General features: G+C 38.9%; 2 protein-coding genes across 2 annotated transcripts in view; one reads left to right on the plus strand and one right to left on the minus strand.

Moving 5' to 3' along the window:
- The window catches only part of prkcz (protein kinase C, zeta), a 180,103-nt gene extending 168,637 nt beyond the window's left edge, over positions 1–11,466 (minus strand). The window contains exon 1 of the mRNA XM_084721862.1: positions 11,192–11,466. Coding sequence (XP_084577988.1) covers positions 11,192–11,268 — 77 coding nt within the window. The 5' untranslated portion in view covers positions 11,269–11,466. The remainder of the gene's footprint in view (positions 1–11,191) is intronic.
- Positions 11,467–19,384: 7,918 nt separating this feature from the next.
- On the plus strand, positions 19,385–20,053 carry LOC146325718 (uncharacterized). Its single transcript, XM_084719885.1, has one exon. It carries the CDS (start codon positions 19,385–19,387, stop codon positions 20,051–20,053), a length of 669 nt encoding a protein of 222 aa, XP_084576011.1.
- The last annotated feature ends 3,798 nt before the right edge of the window (positions 20,054–23,851 follow it).

The raw sequence follows: 23,851 nt of genomic DNA on the forward strand, positions 1-23,851 counted from the left end.
AATGCGCGCTACTTTGCGCTGTGTAATGCAAACCTTACACATTAATGTACAAAACATGACAACTCAGTAAACGCTTCACCTTTTCAGACCGAAGAGGGTCACAGTGTCTGCAGGTAAAGGACCCAGAGCTAACGTTAGCTGTCAGCCTGACACACAGTGTGGCTAACGTTAGCAGCTAGTAGTAGCAGCAGCAGCAGCATCTCCTCCTGCAGGTTTATGTCTGTGTATGTGCTTAATGTGGTCACGTTTCTCCAGTTGAGTGAATATAGATCAGCTTATTCTGTCACAGTCTACATTCATCTGTCCGACTTCGCTGATGTAAACATCCGGTGTTGCCACGGCGATTGGTTCATACGCGCTGGGTGAGAGGGGCTGTCGTCTGACAGGGACGCAGCCCTGACTAGTGCCATGCGGCAACAGATAACTGGCATCATGCATGAATGAAATATTGACAAATATTTCATTTTTAAATATTTTAAATAACTAGTATTTCTGGTGCCGACTAGCGTGGGTGGGGACGTTTAATTGTATAGTCGTCCATGTGATGGTAACCATAATTTGAAGGGGTCATGCTTTTACCTGTGTGTGGACATGAAAAAAACATGATACAGTCCTTATGAGAGTAAAATGGGCTGTTTAAAGACAATCAACTGCAGTAATTCTGTTCTCAGTAGAAGAAAATGTGAGTAAGAACACTGTTGCATGAAAAAAAAAAATACCGTCAAATACCGTGAAACCAATATGATTTTTAAAAAAAACGTGATATGAAAATTTTGTCATACCGCCCAGCCCTACGTGGTGTTCATGTTTTTCATGTGGCAAGCCATCATAAATAAATCACTGTATTCACTGAGCCACAGAGTCTCACTGAAACACTGATCACTGACCTGCTGTGATGGAAAAAGTACTCAGATCCTTTACTTCAGTAAAAGCATTAATACCACAAGTAGAAAAAATACTGTTTCCTTTTTTGGAAAGTCAACATTTTTATTGCTTTTGTTGCACTTTAACAGTATTTTTTTATTAATAAATATAGACCTGCAAACTCATTAGAGGAGAAAAAAGGGGACATGTTAGTAAAGTTTAACATGTTAACAAAGTATTCTGGTGACTGTTTCAGTAAAAAGAGTGACCTACATCTTCAGTTTGTGGTTTCTGCAGACACTAATACCTTTTACTTTTGTACTTCAGTAAAAAGTACTAAGCAAGATACTACGGTAAAAGTAAAGTTACTTTATTTAATACTTTTACATTAGCAATTTATTCATTTATAGCTGTTCATTAAGAGACCTGTCTTACTTTCTCTTTGTATATTACCATTGCTCTTAAATAAAGCAAAAGTAATTCACTGGAAAAAAAATTGCAGAAAGCACAATATTTCCAATTACTTGATTAATTTCCAGAATAATCAATAGATTACTTGATTACTTAAAGAATCGATAGCTGCAGCACTACTGCCAATCACCGGTTGATGGGCTGATGGTGGCCAATTGGAAAATTTTAATTTATCACACAACCCCACCTTCTGCTACCTGTGTATTACTTGTTGCTACATGCATCTATAACATCAACCTAAAAGCTAGCAACATGCTGAGTAACGCTAACCATGACCTGGTTGCTAATAGTATGAACGCAAACAAGCTCGCAGCTGTTAACTTTTGTTTCCACTGGGATTTAGCCATTTCCACCACCTGATATAAAACATAAATATGGGTTGCTTGTTGTTACTTGTTTTTTCTAGTGAGCATGAGTTAAACTACTGGAACAGACAAATCAACAGCTGTAAATTCTTTGTTTACCATCCCTCCAATTCTGTGCTTAAAAGAAACAAAAAGCACCAAGTGGCTGAATTTCATATCGGTGCTGGCCTTCAAATACCCTTATCGGTGGATAAGGGTGTGCATGTTCAGTTTCAACATCAACCCTCACTGCTCTGTTGCTGGCTGAATGTGACATTGTGGGCAGTGTGTCATTCACACTCAACACTTCAGCTGCTGAGAATCAAGGTTTGAATGCAGACAGTGCTGTATGCCAGATATGTAGACAGATATGTGAGTGTGTGTGTGTATTTTATACAAATATCACCACCTCAAACATGCTGCTGAATGTACGAATGCAGGAGCTACAGAGATTGGGCCCGTGTCAGTGTGTCTGACAGGTTTCTGGGCATGTGTGGCCAAGTGTTTATGGCAAGTGCTTGTTGGACTCTGACAAGGTGGGGCAGAGACAGCTTGCTTCCCAGCAGGCATTGCTCCACACAGTCAATGTGTTATGATGTCACACACACACACACAGAGGAAGGTTATACCTACTAAAGTTAATGTAAAGGAACCATAAATGTGTGTTCTGAGTTTGTTGTATTACAGCAACATTATTAACCACCCAGCCAAATTTAAATGATTAAATAAATTGCCAAGTATATCAAATTAAGTCTCAAAATCACAAAAACAAAAGCAGTTTTCTCTGCCCTGAAACGCTGGTGGCGTGTCCAGCTTTGGCACATCAGTTAGGCCCATTATCTTAACCTTTAATTAGAGCTGCAACTATTATTTGATTATTAACCAACTGCTAAATGAATTGCCAAAGTCAAATTTGTAAATATTTCCTGGTTTCTTTACTCCTTTATGTAAATAAACTGAATATCTTTGGGTTGTGAACAAAACAAGACATTTGAGGACGTCATTTTGGGCTTTGAGAAACAGTGATTGATATTCTTCACCATTTTCTGACATTTTATAGACCAAACAACTAATCGATTAATTGAGAAAATAATCGACAGATTATTGATAGTGAAAATAATCAATAATTGTAGCCCTAAATTTAATCAATACCATTGACTTAAACCTGCTGTTTATGTGTCATTTTGATAGAATTAAACATATATAGTGTGTCTCCTACAGCACTTGATGTCTCCTCTTAGTCTTCTCTGTAGAAATACTAATAGCTTTCTGGAGTTAGTAATTATTAACCTGCATATAAATCAGATTTGGGTACGAAGTTAATTTTGAAAATTATACGTGGGAGTGAAAAATTTCAAAGGAGATGGTACATTATATAAAGAGAAGTGGGAGAAAGAGGCAAATACAGTGATATCAGTGGATGTATGGCAAGACATTCATGAGCAAGATGCTCCTTATCTTGGAGTGAATATGGATAAAAAAAAATGACAAGATTTTTTATAACACTGGCAGCAAAAATATCAAGGTACAAGGTGTTGGAGATTGTGCAGAACAAATAAAGCCAAACACTTCTATGCTTCTTTGAGGCTGCCCCTCTATTTACTGGCAGAAGATAAAGAAATGTATAGAGAAATTGGTGCAGGTAGAATTGCCACCTACTTTAAGGTACAATATGAGCAAAATAAACATAGGACTTGTAAGTTTTGAAAACAAATACACAAATACTGATTCAGGATAATGATATTAGGAGGTGAAAAACTGAGGTTGAGGACTAAGCTGACATAATACACTATAGAAGTTGACTCTAACTTCCAGTTTGTGGGAAAAAATTAATAGAATCTGGGAAAACTGTGTTAAATATAAAGGTAAAGGTTGACTTGTGAACATACATAGTACAATTACACAGTCAGATTTCACAACTGCATTTAACCCCTCCAACTAGTAGGAGCAGAGGGCAGCTACTGTATAGAAACCAGGGGAAACCCACACAGGCATGTGGAGAACATGCAAACTCCACCGCATATTGCATATAGACCTTTTTCACGGCAGCTATATTGACATGAAAGAGGAGGGTAAACACAGGTCCTGATCCATTTAGTGTGGCAGAGCCTTTCCAGTGAGGCAACATACATAATAGCAGCAGCCTGACTCTGTTTGACCTTAATGGAACGGAACCTTCATTCACATCATCAGTATCACCTATGTTAACACTGCTATTTCATGTCAAAATGACTGCTGTGAAGGTCTATCAAATCAGACTTCACCTTTCTTCTTTATTTAATTCAAACAACTAATTTAAAGTACATGGATGGATGTTTATACTGTATATATAAAGGTAAAACTGAGGGATGTTTGGATATACAAAAAAAAAATAAAACATCTTTCTGCAGCATTGGTTTTTAAAAACCAAACTTGTTGTAGCTAAGTGTAGGGAGAAGTATCAGAGTCTGAGTCTGTGCCTACAGACGACTCTTTGGTTGACCCTTACACTGTTTGCTGAGTGCATAGACTCGAGAGTGCTCCACACACTCAAGGATTGCTCATGTACAAGAGCATAACCCCTCAGCCTGTTGATCTTTGATCCCTCTAATCAAAATATTTCTGTCACCTCTACCACAAATGCTGTACAAACGTCACTGTGTGTTCGTTCTTTGGTAACACACACTGTGTCACTGGGTTGCCTTGTACTACAATAGAAAACCCACTGACAAGTACCGTTTTCACTTTGAACGTCATTCTGGGAGAGAGAATTTGTGGCCAAACTTAGTATTACAGTAAGTATAAAAAATAAAGCCAGCCATTATGCTGTTCCCCACAAGATCTGAGAGTAAACCGTTCTGTTCCTCAGATATGATGATGGATGACTGTGGGGCAGCCTCTGCTCAAATTTATCTACTAACCTTTCAATCTGTGATTGTGGGGTATGTTAACACTGCTCTCAGAACACCAACTAATGCTGTTAGACCAAAGGAGTATTTTGTAACATTTGTCAGTAGTGGTGGTAGGATCTGTATTTATTTTGCATGTATCAACAGATCATATGTATACAGTATGTAGTTACAGTAGACTCAAGGTGTCATATTAGCTCTTGAGTGTATCCAACATGAAGCAAGACTCCAAGAAAACACTGTGTCTGTATACATCCTCCACTCCTCCCTCTAAAAATACATTTCAGGGAGCACTTCAGACTAACAACTGCAACTAACAACTATTTTCATTACTTATTCATCTGTCAGTCATTTTCCCAATTAATCAATTAGTTTGGCCTATAAAATGTCAGAAAATAGTGACAAATGTTTATCACTGTGTTCCAAAGCCCAAGATGACGTCCTCAAATGTCTTGTTTTGTCCACAACCCAAAGACATTCAGTTTGTTGTCATTAAAGAGTAAAGAAACCAGAAAATATTCACATTTGAGAAGCTGAAATCAGAGAATTTGGATTTTTTTGTTGTTGAAAAATTACTCCAAAAAATTAACTGATTGTCAAAGTAGTTGTCAATTCATTTAATAATGGATTCAATGCTGCAGCTCTATTTGTGACCAAATTATTGTTGAATATCAAGAAGGGCTGCACAATAAATCAAATAATTTTTGAAATCGCAATATGGCCAAGTGCAATATCCAAGTTGCAGAACCAGAAACTAATCGCAATTTTTTGAAAAAGGAAAAATGTTTGTGAAAACTGCATTATAATAAGATATTACAGTCCTGCAAAGATACTCTGGGCAACAAATCTTGTTCTCCAGATGAAATAAAACATGTTTGTTTGATACAGACACAAGCAAATGTCACATTATTATGATTTCAATTATTTTTCAGTAAATATGAAAATTTTAACACAAAAACAGTCATTCCCACTAATCATATCGCATATTATAATCTCAATTTCAGTAAAAATAATCGGAATATGACTATTTTACCAAATTGTGCAGCCCTGGTATTCAGTGAGTTCTAAATCAGTAAACTGCTACTTGAGGAGCGGCAGCTCTGACATTCACAGCAACATGTCCACAATAAGCTCTGGTCTCTAAGGGGAACATCTCAGGTTCAGGTCCAACAGCAGCCTAAAGATGTGTGTCCATTAGTGACCATGTGTCCTGACTTTTAGCCCCACAGTACCAACACACTCATTGTTAATAAACCTGAATATAACTATCTGATAAACTAAAGAACATTTACTCTAAAACTGTTTCTCTGTGTGCTCTTTTAAGCATGTTAACTGGATTAATCAACTATTGAACAAGGTGGCTTTTCATTCTCAGGCTTCAATATTTTAGTCTAGTGAACCTTTTCTGATCTCTTAATCATGAGATGCCGGTGTTTGCCAGGCTCAGTATACTGTGGACCCTGTTACTGTTAATCCAGCATGGATCCACAAGGAATTCCACAACATCATTCATTCATGCACTCAGAGGAATAGCAATGTCAGCTAACTGATAAGTCAATTAGTCCATCTACAGGTAGCAACTGATGATATTTATATTTAATTCTTATATTCTTCTACTAAATTGACAATGATTAATGATGTAGTCCCAAAAGGCCAACCAATAAATCAGCAGGCCAAGGTTGATATCAGTTTATCACAGACCTGTCTGTGTCTCAGCTGAAAAATAGCAAGTAAATAACAAATAATTGTGCAACATAGCACACAAATACAAGGGATACTGTATCTGATCATTTAGTAGCATTGGGCATGTGCATGAATCATTCATACAAACAGATTTTATCTTAAATTGTATGTGCTAAAAATTCAAGAACTTTTGTGTTTTGTGTTTTTTCAAAATACATAAGAAAATGTTATAGCCTATAAGTATTTATTTGTTTCATAATTTTAAATATTTGGATATAAAGATGATTAGGTTACCAAGAAAGATTCTTCAAAACCTGTGTGCCGTTCTGGAGACTCAACTTAGAGTAGAGAAAGGTGCACAACCTGGCTGCACCTGCTGCACCCACAACAGAGAAACCTCTTGAAACCTCTCCAGTGATGCTCCAATATTCTTCTCAAAGTCTGTTAAAAAAGTTCTTTTTTTTTTGCCATCCTTCAGTGGCATTTCCTTTCCGTTTCCAAGTTCACATCACCTGATAGATGTCAGCAGCTTGTTGCTTTGTGGTTTATACACAGTACTTAACTGTGCTGCCTTTATATGGGTTTATGGGGGCGTTTCCATATGCTACCTATAAACTTTCTGTCATGAAACTGGAAAAAAACTCTAAATGCCATATCTGGAGCCAATTTTTGTTTTGTCCATTCTGGGCTACTGTAGAAACATGGCTATCCAACATGGCAGCCTCCATGGAAGAGAACCCGCTCCCCCTGTGGACACAAACAGCTCATTTTGAGGGAACAAAAACACCGCAATTCCTATTTTCAGGTGACTGTAGTTCAATGAAAACATTCCTCTAAATACTATATTATATTTCTAAATCTTACACACAGGAACTTTAAACCCCAGTACTTTGTCTTCAGATGATGAGGTTTAAACTGCGTGTGTTGTTTAATCAGAACTCCGCTGCTGCATCCCAGGCCTGCATAATACTCTGCACTAAAAAGTATCTAGACCTGATTGTATTTAAAACCAGTTTTAATCTATGTCCAGTGTCCACACTTAGATGGACTTAACAACTCTTTTCAATGAAAGTAGCTAGCAGGAGCTCCAAAAGTTGCCAGATTAAAGCTTAAGCTTAGTGTTAGAAGGAAAGAGGTGAGGCAGACATCAACAGCCACATATAAGATAGACAGAGAAACATTTAGCCAAATAATCCTAAACTCACTACAGGGACATTGTATATATTAAAGGGGCATTGAATACATTAAATAACAAATAGATTTTAAAAAATCTACAAAGGGAGGGGTCAAACAAACTATTTGCATATTTACAAGCTAATAGGAATATCCTAGGTGTAAATGGGATACTGAATGACACCATCTGAGATCTGACTTGAACCTGCAGAAGACCTAATTTAACTGAGGCTTAGAGTCATAAAGATCAGTACAAGGACAGATGTATGCAGCTCAGATCATTTTTCTTTTTAACTTATATTAAACTTCAAGATGTATGTTCTTTTAATGGCAAAACAACAATTAATAAATAATGTAAGTGTCAAACCTACATGATTGTACAGGTTCCTGACTTATCTGAAAAAACAACCAGATGTTATCTTAGTCTTTTTGAACTTTTATTTGAGAGGACAGCTTTGGATAGACAGGAAAGATGTGCAGCAAAGTGGTGCAGGCTGGAATCAAGCCAGTGGTCACCGCTGAGGACTCTTAGCCTCTGTATATGGAGCGTGTACTCTACCAACTGAGCTACTAGGGCACCTACTTTAGACTCAGTTAAACTTACGTTTGGGACACACAGTGTGGCTGAAGCAAAAACACTGGAAGATAGAACTGATGATATAAAACACTGTGATTGTCAAGGATTTTCAATAACATTACCTCACTTTTTAGAACGCTGAGTAGCATCACTATATTATAGTCAATGTTTAGGGCAAGATTAAATTTTTCTCAAAATAGCCTCAGTCACAACAGGGAAAGTTCTTCCCATCAAAACAAACTAAAATTTACACTTGAAACAGCACAGACTATAGTAAAAGACAGTGGGCAATAGGGGTGTAAGAAAATATCGATACAGTGAAATATCGCGATATTTTTTTTCCCGATACTGTATTGATATTCAAAAGCACTGTATCGATTTTTTTTTATTAACAATTAACATGCAAATATTCTTGGCTTGGTTCATTTTGTGTTGCAATTAAACCTCCGACCTCTAGTTGGCAGCAGTCAACAGCAGTTGGCAGTCCTCCGCGCCAAAGAAGCAACAACATCTCGCGAGAGCAGAACACCTAAATGCTGCTAACTTAGCGCAATTCAGCAATGACCAAGGATGAGAGGATCCGGCCAGCTCAAGCGGCTTTCAAAGCTGATGTGTGGGCATATTATGGTTTCAGAACAAAGGAAGGCAGTAGCGACATCGATAAGAGCCATGCATTATGTAAAATCTGCACCGCCAGAGTCAAATACTCCGGCAACACCACAAATTTACGAGCACATCTGACGAGAAACCATGCCGCTGCAACGTTACAGGCTAACGTGAAACGAGTGGATGCCGCTCAATGGACTATTGAAGAAGTGAATTTTTCCAAACTACCAGCGACCTCAGCTCGCACAGCTAAAATAACACAGTCGGTACTTTCTTTTATTTGTAAAGACATGCGCCCGCTGTCTGTTGTGGAGAATGAGGGATTTCGTAATATGATGACAACACTGGAGCCCCATTACAACATCCCATCCCGACAACACATCACAGACATCGCTCTCCCTAAGTTGTACAGAGAAGTCAAAGACATGGTGCTGGACTCCCTCAGCTCAGCAGAGTGAGTCGCTTTGACATGCTTATACAGTATATTACAACTAAAGGTGAACCCTTAACAGAGTCAAACAATTTGTCAACCTTTTTTTTTCATTTCTTATTTATCCAAAAAAAAGCAAATGCTTTTATTTCATCTCTAGTGAAATACAAATGTAGCTCCCTCTGTTCCAATTCAGTAAGCTGCAGCAGCATTGTATGTTACTGTTATGACAGTTTTCTGACAATTAAATTCTTTAAAAAACTCAATATATCGTTGTGCCTATAGTATCGCAGTATATCGCAATATATCATATCGTTGCCCCTGTATCGTGATGCGTATCATATCGCCAGATTCTTGCCGATGCACACTTCTAGTGGGCAACAGAGCAGTTGGGCACTCCTTCAAAGACAATGGTAAAGGTAACATTTCTAAAATGAGTAAGACAAGTAGCTACAATATGCTGCACAGTGGTTAAAAAAATATATTGCAATTATTTTTACAGATGTTGCAATTGTGATATGACTGATCATTTTTGTATCACATTTTTCATTTACTTGAAAAAAAAAAAAAAGCTACAACCCAGATACCAAAAAAGTTGAGATGTTCTGTAAAACTAACTTGACACGCCAGATGGTTTGTTATAGAGAACCATCTGGGAAGCCATCCTTAGAAACTGTTTGGAAAGGGGCAGCTGCTTTCAGAGAAAAAAAAAAGAAAGAAAAAAAAAGTAAGGTGACTGGATAGCACGTCTAACACAGGCTAACTTCAACCAATTAGATCAACTCACCCTAACCGAAGCTGGCCAGAGGAAGAACGAAAATATCTTTTCCAAGGAGAAAAGCCTTCAGCATTGTACGCTAACCTCTTCAGGAGCCACCATTGTTTGCTACAAACGAGTCACTTCTATGGACGCTTCTCACTGTTGTCACACCTAAAACCATGCCAGTGGCTGCCAGTAGTCCCTCCTTGGATGCTGACTGGCTGCACCACCTCTGGTGCAGACACAAACGCATAACTTGGAGGCTGGCAAGATGGATTCTCGCACAATCTTGCAATCTCGTGATCTTTAATGTGATATTTAATGTTTTAACTCATCAATGCCATTGTTTTTTGCAGATATTCACTAATTCTCAATTTGATGCTTGCAACATGTTCCAAACAAGTTGGGACAGGGGCAACAATAGACTAGCAAAGCTGTGGAATGACCTTAAATCACCTGTTTGGAACATTCAGCAGGTAAACAGGTTAAATGGTAACAGGTGACAGTGTCATGATTGTGTATTAAAGGGGCATCCTTGAGAGGCTCAGTCATTCACTGTCAAAGACTGGATGAAAATCACTACTCTGTGAAACACATAACTGCAAAAAAGGATATGACTACATGTGCTAAGGAACACTTTGTAACACCATTGTAGGTAAACAGTTTCCATTATGTTTTAAACAGTGTACCAGCATTTTTGCAATCAGAGGAGATTTTTATTTAGATTTTTTTTTAAGTGTTAACTCTGTGGTTCTGGCAGAGGAAACACTACCACTTTTGTCCACAAGAGCCTCAAACATCAAGAAAATATTAAACTTCCTAGTAGTAGCTTTAAGTAGTTAGAGGGTTCATACTTTTTTCAGGGCAGCCATATTGATATGAAAAAGTAGGGTAAACACTGGTGTTATCGATGATACTGATTAAGGCCCTGTTCCATTTAGTGTAGCAGTGCCTTTCCAGTGCTGAATGGAATAGGGCCTTAATTAGTATCATTGGTAACACTTTTGTTTACACTGCTTATTCATGGCAAAATGGCTTCTGTAAAAAAGGCCTACTAGCACCAAACTCGAAGAGACAACTCCCACCACATTAATAGAAGTATATTATACAAAAAATTAAAAATGACATAAAATATTCAGTCTGAAAGCTTTTGAAACATTCTACAATTAGTGTTATTTTTAAAGTCTGTATTTTGACTATGCCCAGGTGAGTGTGAGACTGCTCAGGTGTGAGTACAGAGGTGCAGCGTCACTCTGACCCAGCTTCATCTCTGGAGCCCGGCTCAAACGTCAAGAAGATCCGTAACACTACCACATATCCACAGTCTCCATTCCACAGGTGTTTCACCGCTGTCACAGCCAAATGTCTACTTATTTTCTCAGGCTTGCTACTTACCCACAGTAGTGCGCTTTAATTTTCACCAACTCCCAGTCCAAGTCCATTATGGATCCGTTTGACGCTAGCATATGCATTGTACAGTTTGGTGTTACCTCTCCCAACTAGCCCAGCGTTAGGTAAACTGGACAGGCCCGAACTAGCTGTAAGTTCTCATGCAGTCACGTCGGGACGATAAAAGTTACCACAATACGACCAGAGCTCACGTTCTGTCAAACACTCCCGAAAGAAAACTTCGTCGAGCTACTTTAAAGTTTCTTTCGTTTAGACGACATTAGAGGCTTCTCTGAAGGAGGAGTCGTCAATTTCACGGGACTACCGGTACATGTTCCGGCTTTGCATTTCAAAATAAAACAAATAGTCACAAAAGTGTGCTGTAATGGCATTCAGGACTAGAGTGGAGCTTTTATTTTAAAAGTGAAATTCCTGCTCGTGCGAGAGCAAACTCTGGTTCACTTGACGCAGTTTCTTATGCCTCACTATGGTTACCGAGTCCAAATTCACCTGTTGTCCCGTAATTTCTAACGGGTCTTGTTGATTTCCCCCATAAAAAGTATATATATATCAATGCAAGGAACTGCAAACATTGTATAGTCACCGAGAGTGAGTTTATAACGAACTTAATGAATATTACATAATGGAATATTTCTTATCTTCACGCCGGTAGTGTGTCACGAATGAATATTTAATGACCTTCATGGTATAGTTTATCTCTCCTATTGTAATGTATTGTCAGATTTCATCATTAGAGGTAGTTTCATTGTCTATATAATCGTTGATTTAGTTTTATTTTCATTAGGGAGATAATACATAGTCAAGGTTTCCAAGAAAATTACATAAATCACATTTACATAAATACATAAGAAAGAAAACAAAACTTTATTTATACAGCAAAGAGTGAGCCACAAGAACAGATGTATAAAAAATACTTAAGTTAAAACCAATTAATATATAACATAAACTAAATTAAGACCAGCAACTGACTAGTAAAATAGTAAGACATGAGAATAAAAACAATTTAAAAGGAATAAAAGGTAAAGTATATTAAGTACAATTAAGTATATTAAATAAAATAACAAAAACCAACAGGTGACTCATAAGGATATAAAAGCATGTGAGGTAAAATAAGTAACTAAAATAAAATAAAATAAATTAAAATAAAGGTTGAAATACTTCATAAAAACGTAACTCAAATAACTGCATTAAACTCGTCTAAATAGTTTGTCTGTCTTCTATTCCCCTCCATTTTTTTTCACTTAAGTAACTATGAACAAGCAATGTCACACCCAATCATTTATCCAAATAAATCTTCCTTATAATGCAGATTTTTTTAGTATTCCAGTAGAGATTGCAATTTGAGTTAAACCAGGTCAGGTCTCTGTGAAATGATTCATTTTGGCCAAATTCCCCTAAATTTCCCTGTCTGCATTTTTATATAAAATGGTAGTCTCTCCATTATGTAGATTTCATGAATAATTTTTATTAATTTTCTAATGTTGGGGCCTCTGGTTGTACCCACATCTTAGTCAAAGCTTTTCTTTCCCTCTGGTAAAAAAATATTCTGATTAAGAATTAGTCTGGTGTAGTCTGAATTAATTCATTTATCATTTCAATAAGATTTTGTGTCTTTGTGTTGTTGTGTGCTCTAAGTGTATCACAAGAAGATCTGTGAAGGACAACTCAAACACAGATTAACAGAATAAACAAGCTGTGTTACATGGATTAAAAAGTGGTTGAGGCCTGCACTACAATAATGCAGTTGTCAAGCGCCACCTGCTGGTCGATTAATAAACAATTTATATTTAGACATTGAAGGGCCATTTACTTGGTAAAGGTAAAAAGCTGTAGTTTATTGAATTCAGTTCAGTTCAGTTCAATTTAAACGTTATTTCAGACTCACATGAGAGTCTATAGTAATAAAATAAAAAATAAAAAATGAGACATAGGCCTTCAAGATAAAAATCACAACAATTCATCATTCAATTTAAAAATACAGGCTATCTTGCCAGTGCTTTCTGACCCTGGATCAGTACCAAGAACAGCTCCTCTGAGGGCTGGTTAACCTTCACTGAATAACAAGGTATCTTAAAGGGACAGTCCACCCTAAAATCAAAAATAAATATTTCCCCCCTGGTCTGTAGTGCTATTTATCCATCTAGATAGTTTTGATGTGAGTTACAGAGTTTTGGAGATACTGGCCGTAGAGCTGCCTGCCTTCTCTCCAATATAATGGGACTGACTGGCAATCAGCTTGTGGTGCTCAGAGCATAAAAAAATAAATACATTTGAAAATTAAAAAAAATGTGTCTTTTACATCTTTAACAATGTTACAGAGGTTTATTGGCAGAATATGTGAGAAATGGAATATCATATTCAATAAGTATGTTTTCATTGGTGTATAAGAACCTGTCAAATTGTTAAGTATATGAGGGCAGGGTTTTTGTGGAGGAAGCCCCTGTTACAAAACAAACAAACAAACAAACAAAAATGGTGGACAAACAAGCATGGAAGGAAGTTTACATGTCAGCATTTAACACATAGCTCACTGGGGATTCATAGCCTGGAATTATTTGTAGTTGTTTAACAAGCTGATTAATTCAAAATCTATTTTCTTCACATCTGATCCAACATCAAACCAAATGCAGACCTCACTTTACTGACAGAAATGCCTCTGCTCAAGGTTTTGTTTTAATTATATGAGTACTGAACGGTAAACTTTAAAGGGATGTTTCATTTTTCTTTTTTTTTTATTTCAGTGGGGTTGTTTGAGGTACTTGTGTATCGTGAGTGCATCACCTTCAGTAGATGGTAGTCAGCACAGTCCCAGTTAATGCACTTAATGAAATGGCAATAAAACCAGTGAGAACATTGCATGAACTTCATACTACAGAACCTCTTTTATTTTAAATGCCCAAATCATACAAATGCTTTTTCTGATCTGGACGTTATCATCATCTTGTTAAATTATTCAGTTAAACTCCCTGAAAGATGAAAGATGATGTTGGGGGACCATGGCTCTGACACATCATCAAGTCATGTTTCAGGTCCACCCAAAAAATCCTGAACACAGAGAACGGTCTAATTCCACAGTTCAGTTCTACATAGTTCTCAGTGTTTTCACGTTTCAGCAACTATTTTCTAACATGTTTGGAAGAAAAACTCCCTTTTTCCATCACATGATCTTTAACCCTCAAAAAATCAGATTCTACCCTTGGGGACCTCTTCATGAGCTAGTGCGCATTCAAGGAACACACACACACACACACACACACACACACACACTGCCCTGGTCCTATGAGACCTGTGTTTCATGGTAACTAGGAGGCCTGACTGTTTAGAGCAGAGACGATACTCTGAGAAAATGACTGAAATGTAAACAGAGACTAAACCTGGTCACAGCCTGTCGCACAGTCCCATACAGAGAATACTCTGCTATAGGTGACGGCATGAGGTGGTTTTCATCAAAGTCAAATTTTATGTGGTTTTAGTCACTCAAACTTGTCACCCATTCTTGAGAATTGGGATAAGTCATGTTAGGGCTGTTCAATATAATGATATTATATTGTACTGTGATATGAGACTAGATATCATGATAGATTTTGGATATCATTATATCGTGATATGTCAGAAGTGTTGTCTTCTCCTGGTTTTAAAGGCTGCATTACAGTTAAGTGATGTCATTTTGAGAATTTACCAGACTGTTCCAGCTGATCTCGTATTTGCCTTTACTCTCTTAGGCATTATAACCACATTACTGATGATTATTTATAAAATAATCTCATATTTTGTGAAAGCACCGATAATCATCCCTCTAATATTGTTGCAATATAATACAACAAACGTATTTTATCCCGTCAGCCACTTCCACCCTTTGTAGTACACAACATATCATCACTCACAACTTACATGATCAATAATTATCTATATCGACTGATATGAAACTTCATTCTCGTGATAGGTTTTTCGGCTATATCGCCCAGGCCTAAGTCATGTACTACTGAAAAATAAGCTTATAAAAATTATTAATCAACACTATCAATTACAGTTTTTAAGTTTTAAGGATTTGTTTGAAATGAAATGTTTTGGTTTGCTTTAAGATTTTTTAATTTCTAAACCTGCTCTGTGCCAGAAAATAACCTTGACCCAGATAAGAAACTACAACTTAAAACAGTTTAAAACTAACAATACCTTCTGGTATAAAAATAAGCTATTATTATCATCTTTGTTTTAAAATCTATTTTTTAAAGAAATTTTTAAACAAAAATATGATTTAATCAGACATAAAAACGGTTAGCTATAACCTAAGGTAGCCTGTCTCACTTCCTGGTTTAAAAAAGGCGGGAATACTGCTCAAACACTGGTAAACTTTCTATTTTTGACAAATTCAGAAAATAATTTTACTGTCAGTGTCTCAACCATAACATGTCAACTCTGTAGTCCTAAATCAAAGCTAAATAAGCATTATGGTTTAAAATGTGTATTTTGATTAACATTAAGAGAACATACATAGATTAAAAAGCTCAGTGACTGACAGCTTATTTGACACTCAATAAAATGAAATGTGTGACTATAGCACTTTCTAATGATGAAAAATGTAAAATGAAAAAATAGTTAAATGGTTATATTTATGCAGTGATTTGCACTATAAAGTTATTTTTTTTATCTAAGTTCACCAGTTTTAGATTTTTTTTATTGTTATTTTCTATTCAAAATCGCTGAAGTTTCACATTTTCTGTTGAAATACTGAGAAGAGACGTGCGGTGAGGCAGCAGTCAGATGAGCCTCACCATGGATTGTGCAATGACTCGGCTAACTGTGCTGACATGCTATGAAGTGAGACCATATTGCTGTCTCTCTGTATGTCGCTATTAAAATGTTCAAACACTTCTGCTGTATGAACTAAATTTCCATAGTTTAGCTGATGTATATAATGTACAGTGTTTTTTGGTCAACAACTGTATGTGTGTAACGTGTTTCTTGTGAATCATAAAATGGCTGAGAAGACGCACTAAGTGAGGCACGCAGTTCTCCTGCCTCATGGTAGGGGGCACTCGTGATCCCAGTGATTCTTCATGTGACTCCTCGGCTGCAGAATAAGTGACAGAAAGCTACAATCTACAGTTAGCAAGTCAAGTGCAGCCATCCGTTTATTTTCTTTATTTTATCCACTACTCTGTAATAAAAATATACAAGGAACCATTCAACCATGTTAAGGCATGTACAGGCCTTATTTTCCAGCAGGTAGGGTGTGTCTCCTCTAGAAGGGCACCTTAAAGGGGACCACATTTTGTCCACTGGAAGGACAGCTTAGATGGTCCTTTATCACATTTTGTTCACTGGAAGGGTACTTTAGAGGGTACATTATACATTTTATGCAGTAGCTACTGCATTTTGTCCACTGAAGGGCACCTTAAAGGGCATTTTACCACAGTTTGTCCACTGGAAGGGTACTTTAGAGGGTACTTTATCAAGTTTTACCTACTGTAAGGGTACTTTAGAGGGCATTTAAATATGTTTTGTCAACTAGAAAGGCAATTTAGAGGGCACTTTACTGCATTTTGTTCACTGAAGGGCACCTTAATTAGCACTTTACCACAATTTATCCACTGGAACGACACTTTAGAAGACATTTGATCACGTTTTTTCCACTAGAAGGGTACCTTAGATGGTACTTGATGAGGTTTTGTCCACTGGAAAGGGACTTTAGGGGCCACTTTATACATTTTGTCAGTAGAAGTCCATATTTTGCCCACTGAAGGGCACCTTAAAGGACACTTTGCCACAATTTGTCCACTGGAAGGGCACCTTAGACGGCACATGATCATATTTTGTCCATTAGAATGACCAATTAGAGGGCACTTTACCATGTTTTGTCCACTGAAGGGCACCTTAAAGGACAACTAACCACAATTTGTCCACTGGAAGGGCATTTTAGAGGGTACTTTCTGTAGGACCATTTTTGGTCCTTTTCCATCGTCACACCGTCCTCCTCGCCCTCCAGTGAGGTTCAGCTCACACACAGCGAAGTCTGGAGGAGGTTCAGACAAAACAGAAGGACCAGACATGATAGTGAGGCGTCGCAGAGCTGATATGACCTTCATATGAGGCTACACAGGGATCCCAGTCAGAGTTCACAGACTTTCCTGACTGACACATCCGCTTTGTGCCTGAGTCACTCACCAAGGAGTGGCTGTGGATTGCCACTTCCTAATCAGGGCTGGGGTGAACTGACTGTTTATACAAGGATATTAATTCCTCATTTGTAGACTCCCTTATTATTAATACAGGCCTAGTTCCAGCCTATCAAACGTAAATGGACAAAAGTTGAAAGTCTCCACAGCAGCTTCTTACCCCGTCTCAGTTCAAAGAGGTATGAGTACATCCAGCATAATGCCTAGACTGATGAGACAGGAATAAATAACCCTCACAAATCCTCCAGGGCCCATAAGATGTTTAACAAACCTTGTTAAGTTGAGTGATGTCAGAGTCAGAATGAGGTGAGGATTCCTGACATTCTCCGGCTATAAAGCAACATTTGTTCTACATTATAAGAGTTTAGATATGAGCTCATTGTTCCTTTTAAAGTATTACCAAAGTAGGTCGCAGAGAGGCAGAGACTTTATATATATACATATGTGGTACAATAGTGCCCCCTAATGGCCATTTTATAGAGTGCATTGGAATCAGCAATGATCTTAAAGGGATAGTTCACCCAAAAATTAAAATTCAGTCATTATGTACTCACCTTCATGCTGATTGAAGGTTGGGTTTTGTTTTTTAGTCCACAAAACACTGCTGGAGTTTCACAATAGAAGTGAATGGTGACCAGTTTTCAAACTGAAAAAAAGCTACAGTGAAGATTCAGGCTAAAAACGTGATGTAAATGTATTTCAAGTCAACTTGGCATGTTGGGGCTTTAGGAGACGTAGATTACACCAGACGAGCACTGTGGAGGCATTTTATGTGTTTCTCTGTTGTTCTTTTCCATTTGAAAACTGGTCACCATACACTTCCATTGTTTGGGAGATCCTGCACACTGTTTTCCTGTGAAACTCCAGCAGAGTTATGTGGACTAACAAAATAAACCCAGCCTTCCATCAGTATGAAGGTGAGTGGATAATGACTGAATTTTCATTTATGGGTGAATTATCCCTTTAAAGGAATTCTACCAGGAGGATGTGGGTGCAGGGGGACAATCCCCTACCATGTTGGCCTTGTTCACCATAGATTTTTTGGACATATATGTCATATATGTCCATATTCAGTCATTCTTCTGAAATCAAGGCTTAAATCTAAAGATGATGTGTAACAAAGTCAGTTATACAGCAGTAATATGTGTAACAAAGTCAAATAATATTTTTTTAATATTGAGTGTTTGCTTTTTTAACTTAAATTATTGTGCTAAGATATTCCTGTATTACTTAATTCATTTAATTTATTTATTCTCTTTTTCATTGTTTTGTTGTTCTTATTTTGTTTTTATTTTTTGCATTTATCTTCTGTTTAATTTTGTTTACTGTTTTTTATTCATATTGTCATATATACCTGATTTATATCATATTAATTTTGACATTCTGCATCCTGTTTCATAGCCTCTTTTGTGCTTTTTTGTTCAAACTTTATCTTTATCATCATTTGGTCTTGGTCTTGGTAACTCCTGTTGTTATATGGCTTTTAAATCACTTTGTAAAACTGTTTTTAAAAGGTACTATATAAATATACTATATTAACTAGTAAAATTACAGGTGTCAGATTAAACAAAAATACAAAGTATTTGTTGCAGAAACTACTCAGAGTATTAGTTACTTTTTCACCACTGATGTCACAGTCACCTCTTCAAACTAGGTTTACAGATTTTGTGCATTTTCCTGAACCAATAGCTGAAAATGCTAACAATTGATTAATTAATCATTTATATGATACAAAACATGTTTTGTAACTGAGGTGCAGTTACTGCCATGACTGTTGATTAAATATCTATATGGACTTTTTTGTCTTGATGCATGGTATAATGACACATACAGACCAGAGGAACTTTGCTTGGTTAATTTTAGCTCAGATAGAAAGATTGATTAAGTTAGAAAGAATTTGTTCAGTTTCTTAATTGAAAAAATATTGTGATTACCAGTGAAATCACTACTGTGTGTGTTTGTGTGTGCAGTTCATCACTGTCGGTACACGCCTAGAGAGAGAATGTTTTGTTCCGTTCCTGAAAACCCCCCAGCAAGACCTCGGTCTTCAGGAGATACACGGAGGGGTGTGAGACCTCCATCTCCTGGAGACCTCGTCCTTCCCACGATCTCGAAGGAGCGCAAGCGAAGGGGTGAGAGTCCTTTGACTTGTGGTAACATCGTCCCTTTCTTGATCTGGGAGGAGCACGGGCGAAGGGGTGAGAGACCTTCGTCTCGTGAAGGCACCAATCCTTCTACCATCATGAAGGAGCCCAGACAAAGGGGTGAGAGACCTTTGTCTCCTGAAAACATCCAGCCTTCTACCACCTGGAGGAAGCATGAGCAAAGGGGTGAGAGACCTTTGTTCTGTGGCGACAACAGCCCTTCTACGGTTGTGGAGGCCCTGGGACGAAGGGGTGAGAGACCTTCGTCTCCTGAAAACATCCAGCTTTGTACCACCTGGAGGAAGCATGAGCAAAGGGGTGAGAGACCTTTGTCTCATGGAGACACCGGCCCTTCAGCCACCTTGAAGGAAGGAAGGGGTGAGAGACCTTCATCCTTCAAAGACAACCAGTCTCTTACCACCAGGAGGCAGCAGAAACGAAGGGGTGAGAGACCTTCAATGTCTGCAGACAACACGCCTTGTACCAGCAGGAAGGCTCCCAAAAGCAGAGGGAAGAAGAAACATTGATCACCCTCAGGAAGCATCTCCCCTGATTCCCGTGACTTGGAATTTGAGGTGTTTCCATCTCTCTTCTGTGTGTCGGAGGAGGGAGCAAAGAAGAAAAAAGGAGAGAAAAAGGCAGGAGAAGGAGGAAAAACAAAAAGCAAAAAAAGAGAGGAAGGAAAGAGAAAAGCCAGCCAAAGAGGAGAAACGGCAAAAGGCGGATGTTGGTTACTTTTGGACTACCTATTGTTATTGTTATTATTATTATTATTATTATTATTATTATTATAAAAAATGGAGACATGCTCACCCAGTGACACAGTGGCGTCCATAATGAAATGAGTGTTTTAAAATTGTACTCCTACTAATAATTCCCAATTTTATTAAATGTCTGTCATCTGATTACATGTTTTTTATCTGTAACTACTGAAATACAGTCACCTGTTTTTGTATCCTGATTATGTAATCTTGTTACATGCAGTGCATTTCTTCCCAAGCCTGTCTACTATGTCTACTATATATGAATATTTGATATTTACTTTTAAATAAACAAATGCATTCACATTAGTTTCATGTGTTCTGTAAAACATAAGAAATGATACAAATAGGATCTGTACAACTGGACTCCAGACTAAACCTTTCATATGTTTTTAGTTTCAGGACTCAGTGTCCTACAGCAGACCCAAAGGTTAAGGAGGGAGTATTACAGGAGGAGGCAGCTGTGGGTGTTTAAAAGAAGAGCAGAACGGCAGATGGAGGAGCTGGAAGAGAGGCAAAGACAAAGACAGAGAGAGGGAGAGAGTAAAAGAGAGAGGAAGGTAGGCAGCACTCCCAGATTATTCAAGAGGGCACTACAGGCATTTAAGCTTCGCAACCGTGTAAACGTCTACCAGGAAAACATTCCAGAAGTATCAAAACTGAGGTAAAGCATTACGTGTTGTCCTAACCTAGCCTAACCTAACCTAACCTAAGCTAAGCTAACCCTAACCTAACCTAACCTAACCTAACCCTAAGCTAACCTAACCTAACCTAGCCTAGCCTAGCCTAGCCTAACCTAACCTGAGCTAAGCTAAGCTAACCTAACCTAACCTAACCTAACCTAAGCTAACCTAACCCTTACTTAACTTAGAGCTCCTATACAATAAACAACAATAGATACACACAAATACAACAAATATACTTACCTTACAATAAAAATCTACTTACCTGAACCTCCTACACAATTCATAACAATAAATAAACACTGTACAATTAATTTCATTTCATATACTTACCTTGGATCATTAAAATTCACATACAAACAACAATAAACACAGGATTTCATACATATACAGATTAATATACAAAAAAAACAATATGACCTCCTTTGATGAAGGAGGCGATTGGACTTTGGTACGCCACGGCAAGAGACGTGGTCGGTCTCCGTGGCGTACGGCTGATTTTCACCGACCGCAACCTCATGCTCAGGGGGTCTCCGGGAGTCGAGGGAGGGATGCCTTCCGGGGGATGGACCGTGCACCGCCGGGCCCTCGTTCAGTCGGGGGTCGGGTTCCTTCCCTTTATCCTAACCCTTACTTAACTTAGCCTTACTAAACTAACCAAGGCTGGGTTAACCCAGCCTACCTAATCAGCCTAACTAGGCTAAACCCCTGATGGTAATGGGATGACATGCAGCAAAGGAGCTCTAATCAAACTCAGGCTGCATCAGTAAAGATTCAGCCTGGATACATGGTCCTAAAAGTAAACAGGTGACCAAGCCTTCACCTTTGAAGCTAAGAGCCTTGCAGGGACACTGAGAGGCAAATCACCTGAACAGGCAGTGGCAGATCAACATTTAACACATGGCGGGATGTGATTCATGGAGCCGCCCCTCCATCAAGTGAACTGAGTATATTTGCTTCACCTTGAAAAAAGCAAATGAGTTATTTGGAAAGATTCCTGAGTCCCATAAGTGTTAACTTTGCACTGATCAGGTCAGGCGCATTCAAAGTCTCCTTAAAGCTGGACTGGTATTAATCAAATAGTGCCATTTCTCATTAGAAAGGGTCAAGTATGGAAGACTGGTTCGCCTATGACGGGTAAGATCCCCCTGTGAAACCCTGGGACAACCTAAGGCAGGCACAGCCACGAGTACTTGGCCTAAACCCCACTGTGAGCAGGCACAGTGTGTGGGGGCTCTATGACGTGTGTTTTTGTACAGTGTGCAGGAACACAAAATGTGGTTTGACGGGAGATGGATAGATGGAGAAAAAAAATAAACAAAACTTAGGTTTTAAAAAAATACCTGGCAAGTATGGAAGACTGGTTCGCCTATGACGGGTAAGATCCCCCTGTGAAACCCTGGGACAACCTAAGGCAGGCACAGCCACGAGTACTTGGCCAGTTTGTCACTGTGAGCAGGCACAGTGTGCAACATGGCGCAGTTTTAAGGAGAACTGATCACCTGTCACTGATCTCTAACACACTTTCCTCAGGGTCTGATGCCGACATGAAAATAGAATGATTATCAGTGAAAAACACTGCCAATGAGTGGACCTGAGACTGAGCAGCAAGACAAAAAAAAGGCTAAGTTAAGTTAAGTAATCATTAAAATGGATCATTAAAATTCATATACAAACAACAATAAACACAGGATTTCATACATATACAGATTAATATACAAAAAAACACTATGACCTCCTTTGATGAAGGAGGCGATTGGACTTTGGTACGCCACGGCAAGAGACGTGGTCGGTCTCCGTGGCGTACGGCTGATTTTCACCGACCGCAACCTCATGCTCAGGGGGTCTCCGGGAGTCGAGGGAGGGATGCCTTCTGGGGGATGGACCGTGCACCGCCGGGCCCTCGTTCAGTCGGGGCTCGGGCTCCTTCCCTTTATCCTAACCGGCCAGCGCCTCCCTCAGGTTATGGTGCTCCTTCTCGCTCCTATCGACCCCCGCGCCCATTTCAAACTGACTCTCGATCCTATGCGTCTGTGGTCCGCGGACCCGAGGGGAGTTCCGCTCGGGTTTCCCAGGCAGGGCGGCTGTCCAGCCTAGACAACAACAACAAAACAGATAATTTTCAGTGAACACCTACCAGCAATACAAACCGAACGATCCTAAATTTGGCGCGTCGGTGCGTAAACTGCACACGGTTATTAAAATGGTGCATCACTTACAAAATGTCACCCAGAAAGTAGGGAAACCGGACCCACAAATGATCACACGCATGGTTGACCTTTTGGCCAGCATGATCAGGCCAGCATCCCCGACCTCTGACACTCTGGATCGCATAGCAGGAAATGCTAAAAATTGGGGACACACTACCCTGATCATCCTGGAGAACCTATACAAGGACAGCCTGGACAATATCCTGCAGGACTTGTCCAAGGATTTGGTTCCCGAATGGAGAACCGCCTTTGAAGTAGCCACAAAATGGGCTCGCAAAAACCTCCGCCGCATTAGGCAGGAGGTGATTGATCACGCGGAGGCGTTGATCACAGCTTGCAGGTCAGCGCCGCAAAACAATGCCGCTACTGCGGAACCGTGCACTCGTGAGACAAGAGAAACAACCACTCAGGTGGAAGTTCACGAGAAAAATGTACAGGTGACACAGGTTGAACAGCAGTCAGCCTCCCGTGAAAAGAACACGGTGGCAACGATGACTGATGTGCATTCTGGCTGGTCACTATTAGTTGGAGATGATGAGGATGGAGGGAGTACACCCTCTCCCCTTCCACCTCGCACTGAATCCCCGAGGGAGCAAAGAGCTCCACGCCAACGAAATCCGTGCGTCATGCTCGGAGATGATAGCCTTATGGGCTTGGACGATGTACAGCAG

Source organism: Lutjanus erythropterus, chromosome 6 (genome assembly GCF_056507025.1).
Source record: "Lutjanus erythropterus isolate fLutEry1 chromosome 6, fLutEry1.hap2, whole genome shotgun sequence".
NCBI classification, from domain to species: Eukaryota; Metazoa; Chordata; class Actinopteri; order Lutjaniformes; family Lutjanidae; genus Lutjanus; species Lutjanus erythropterus.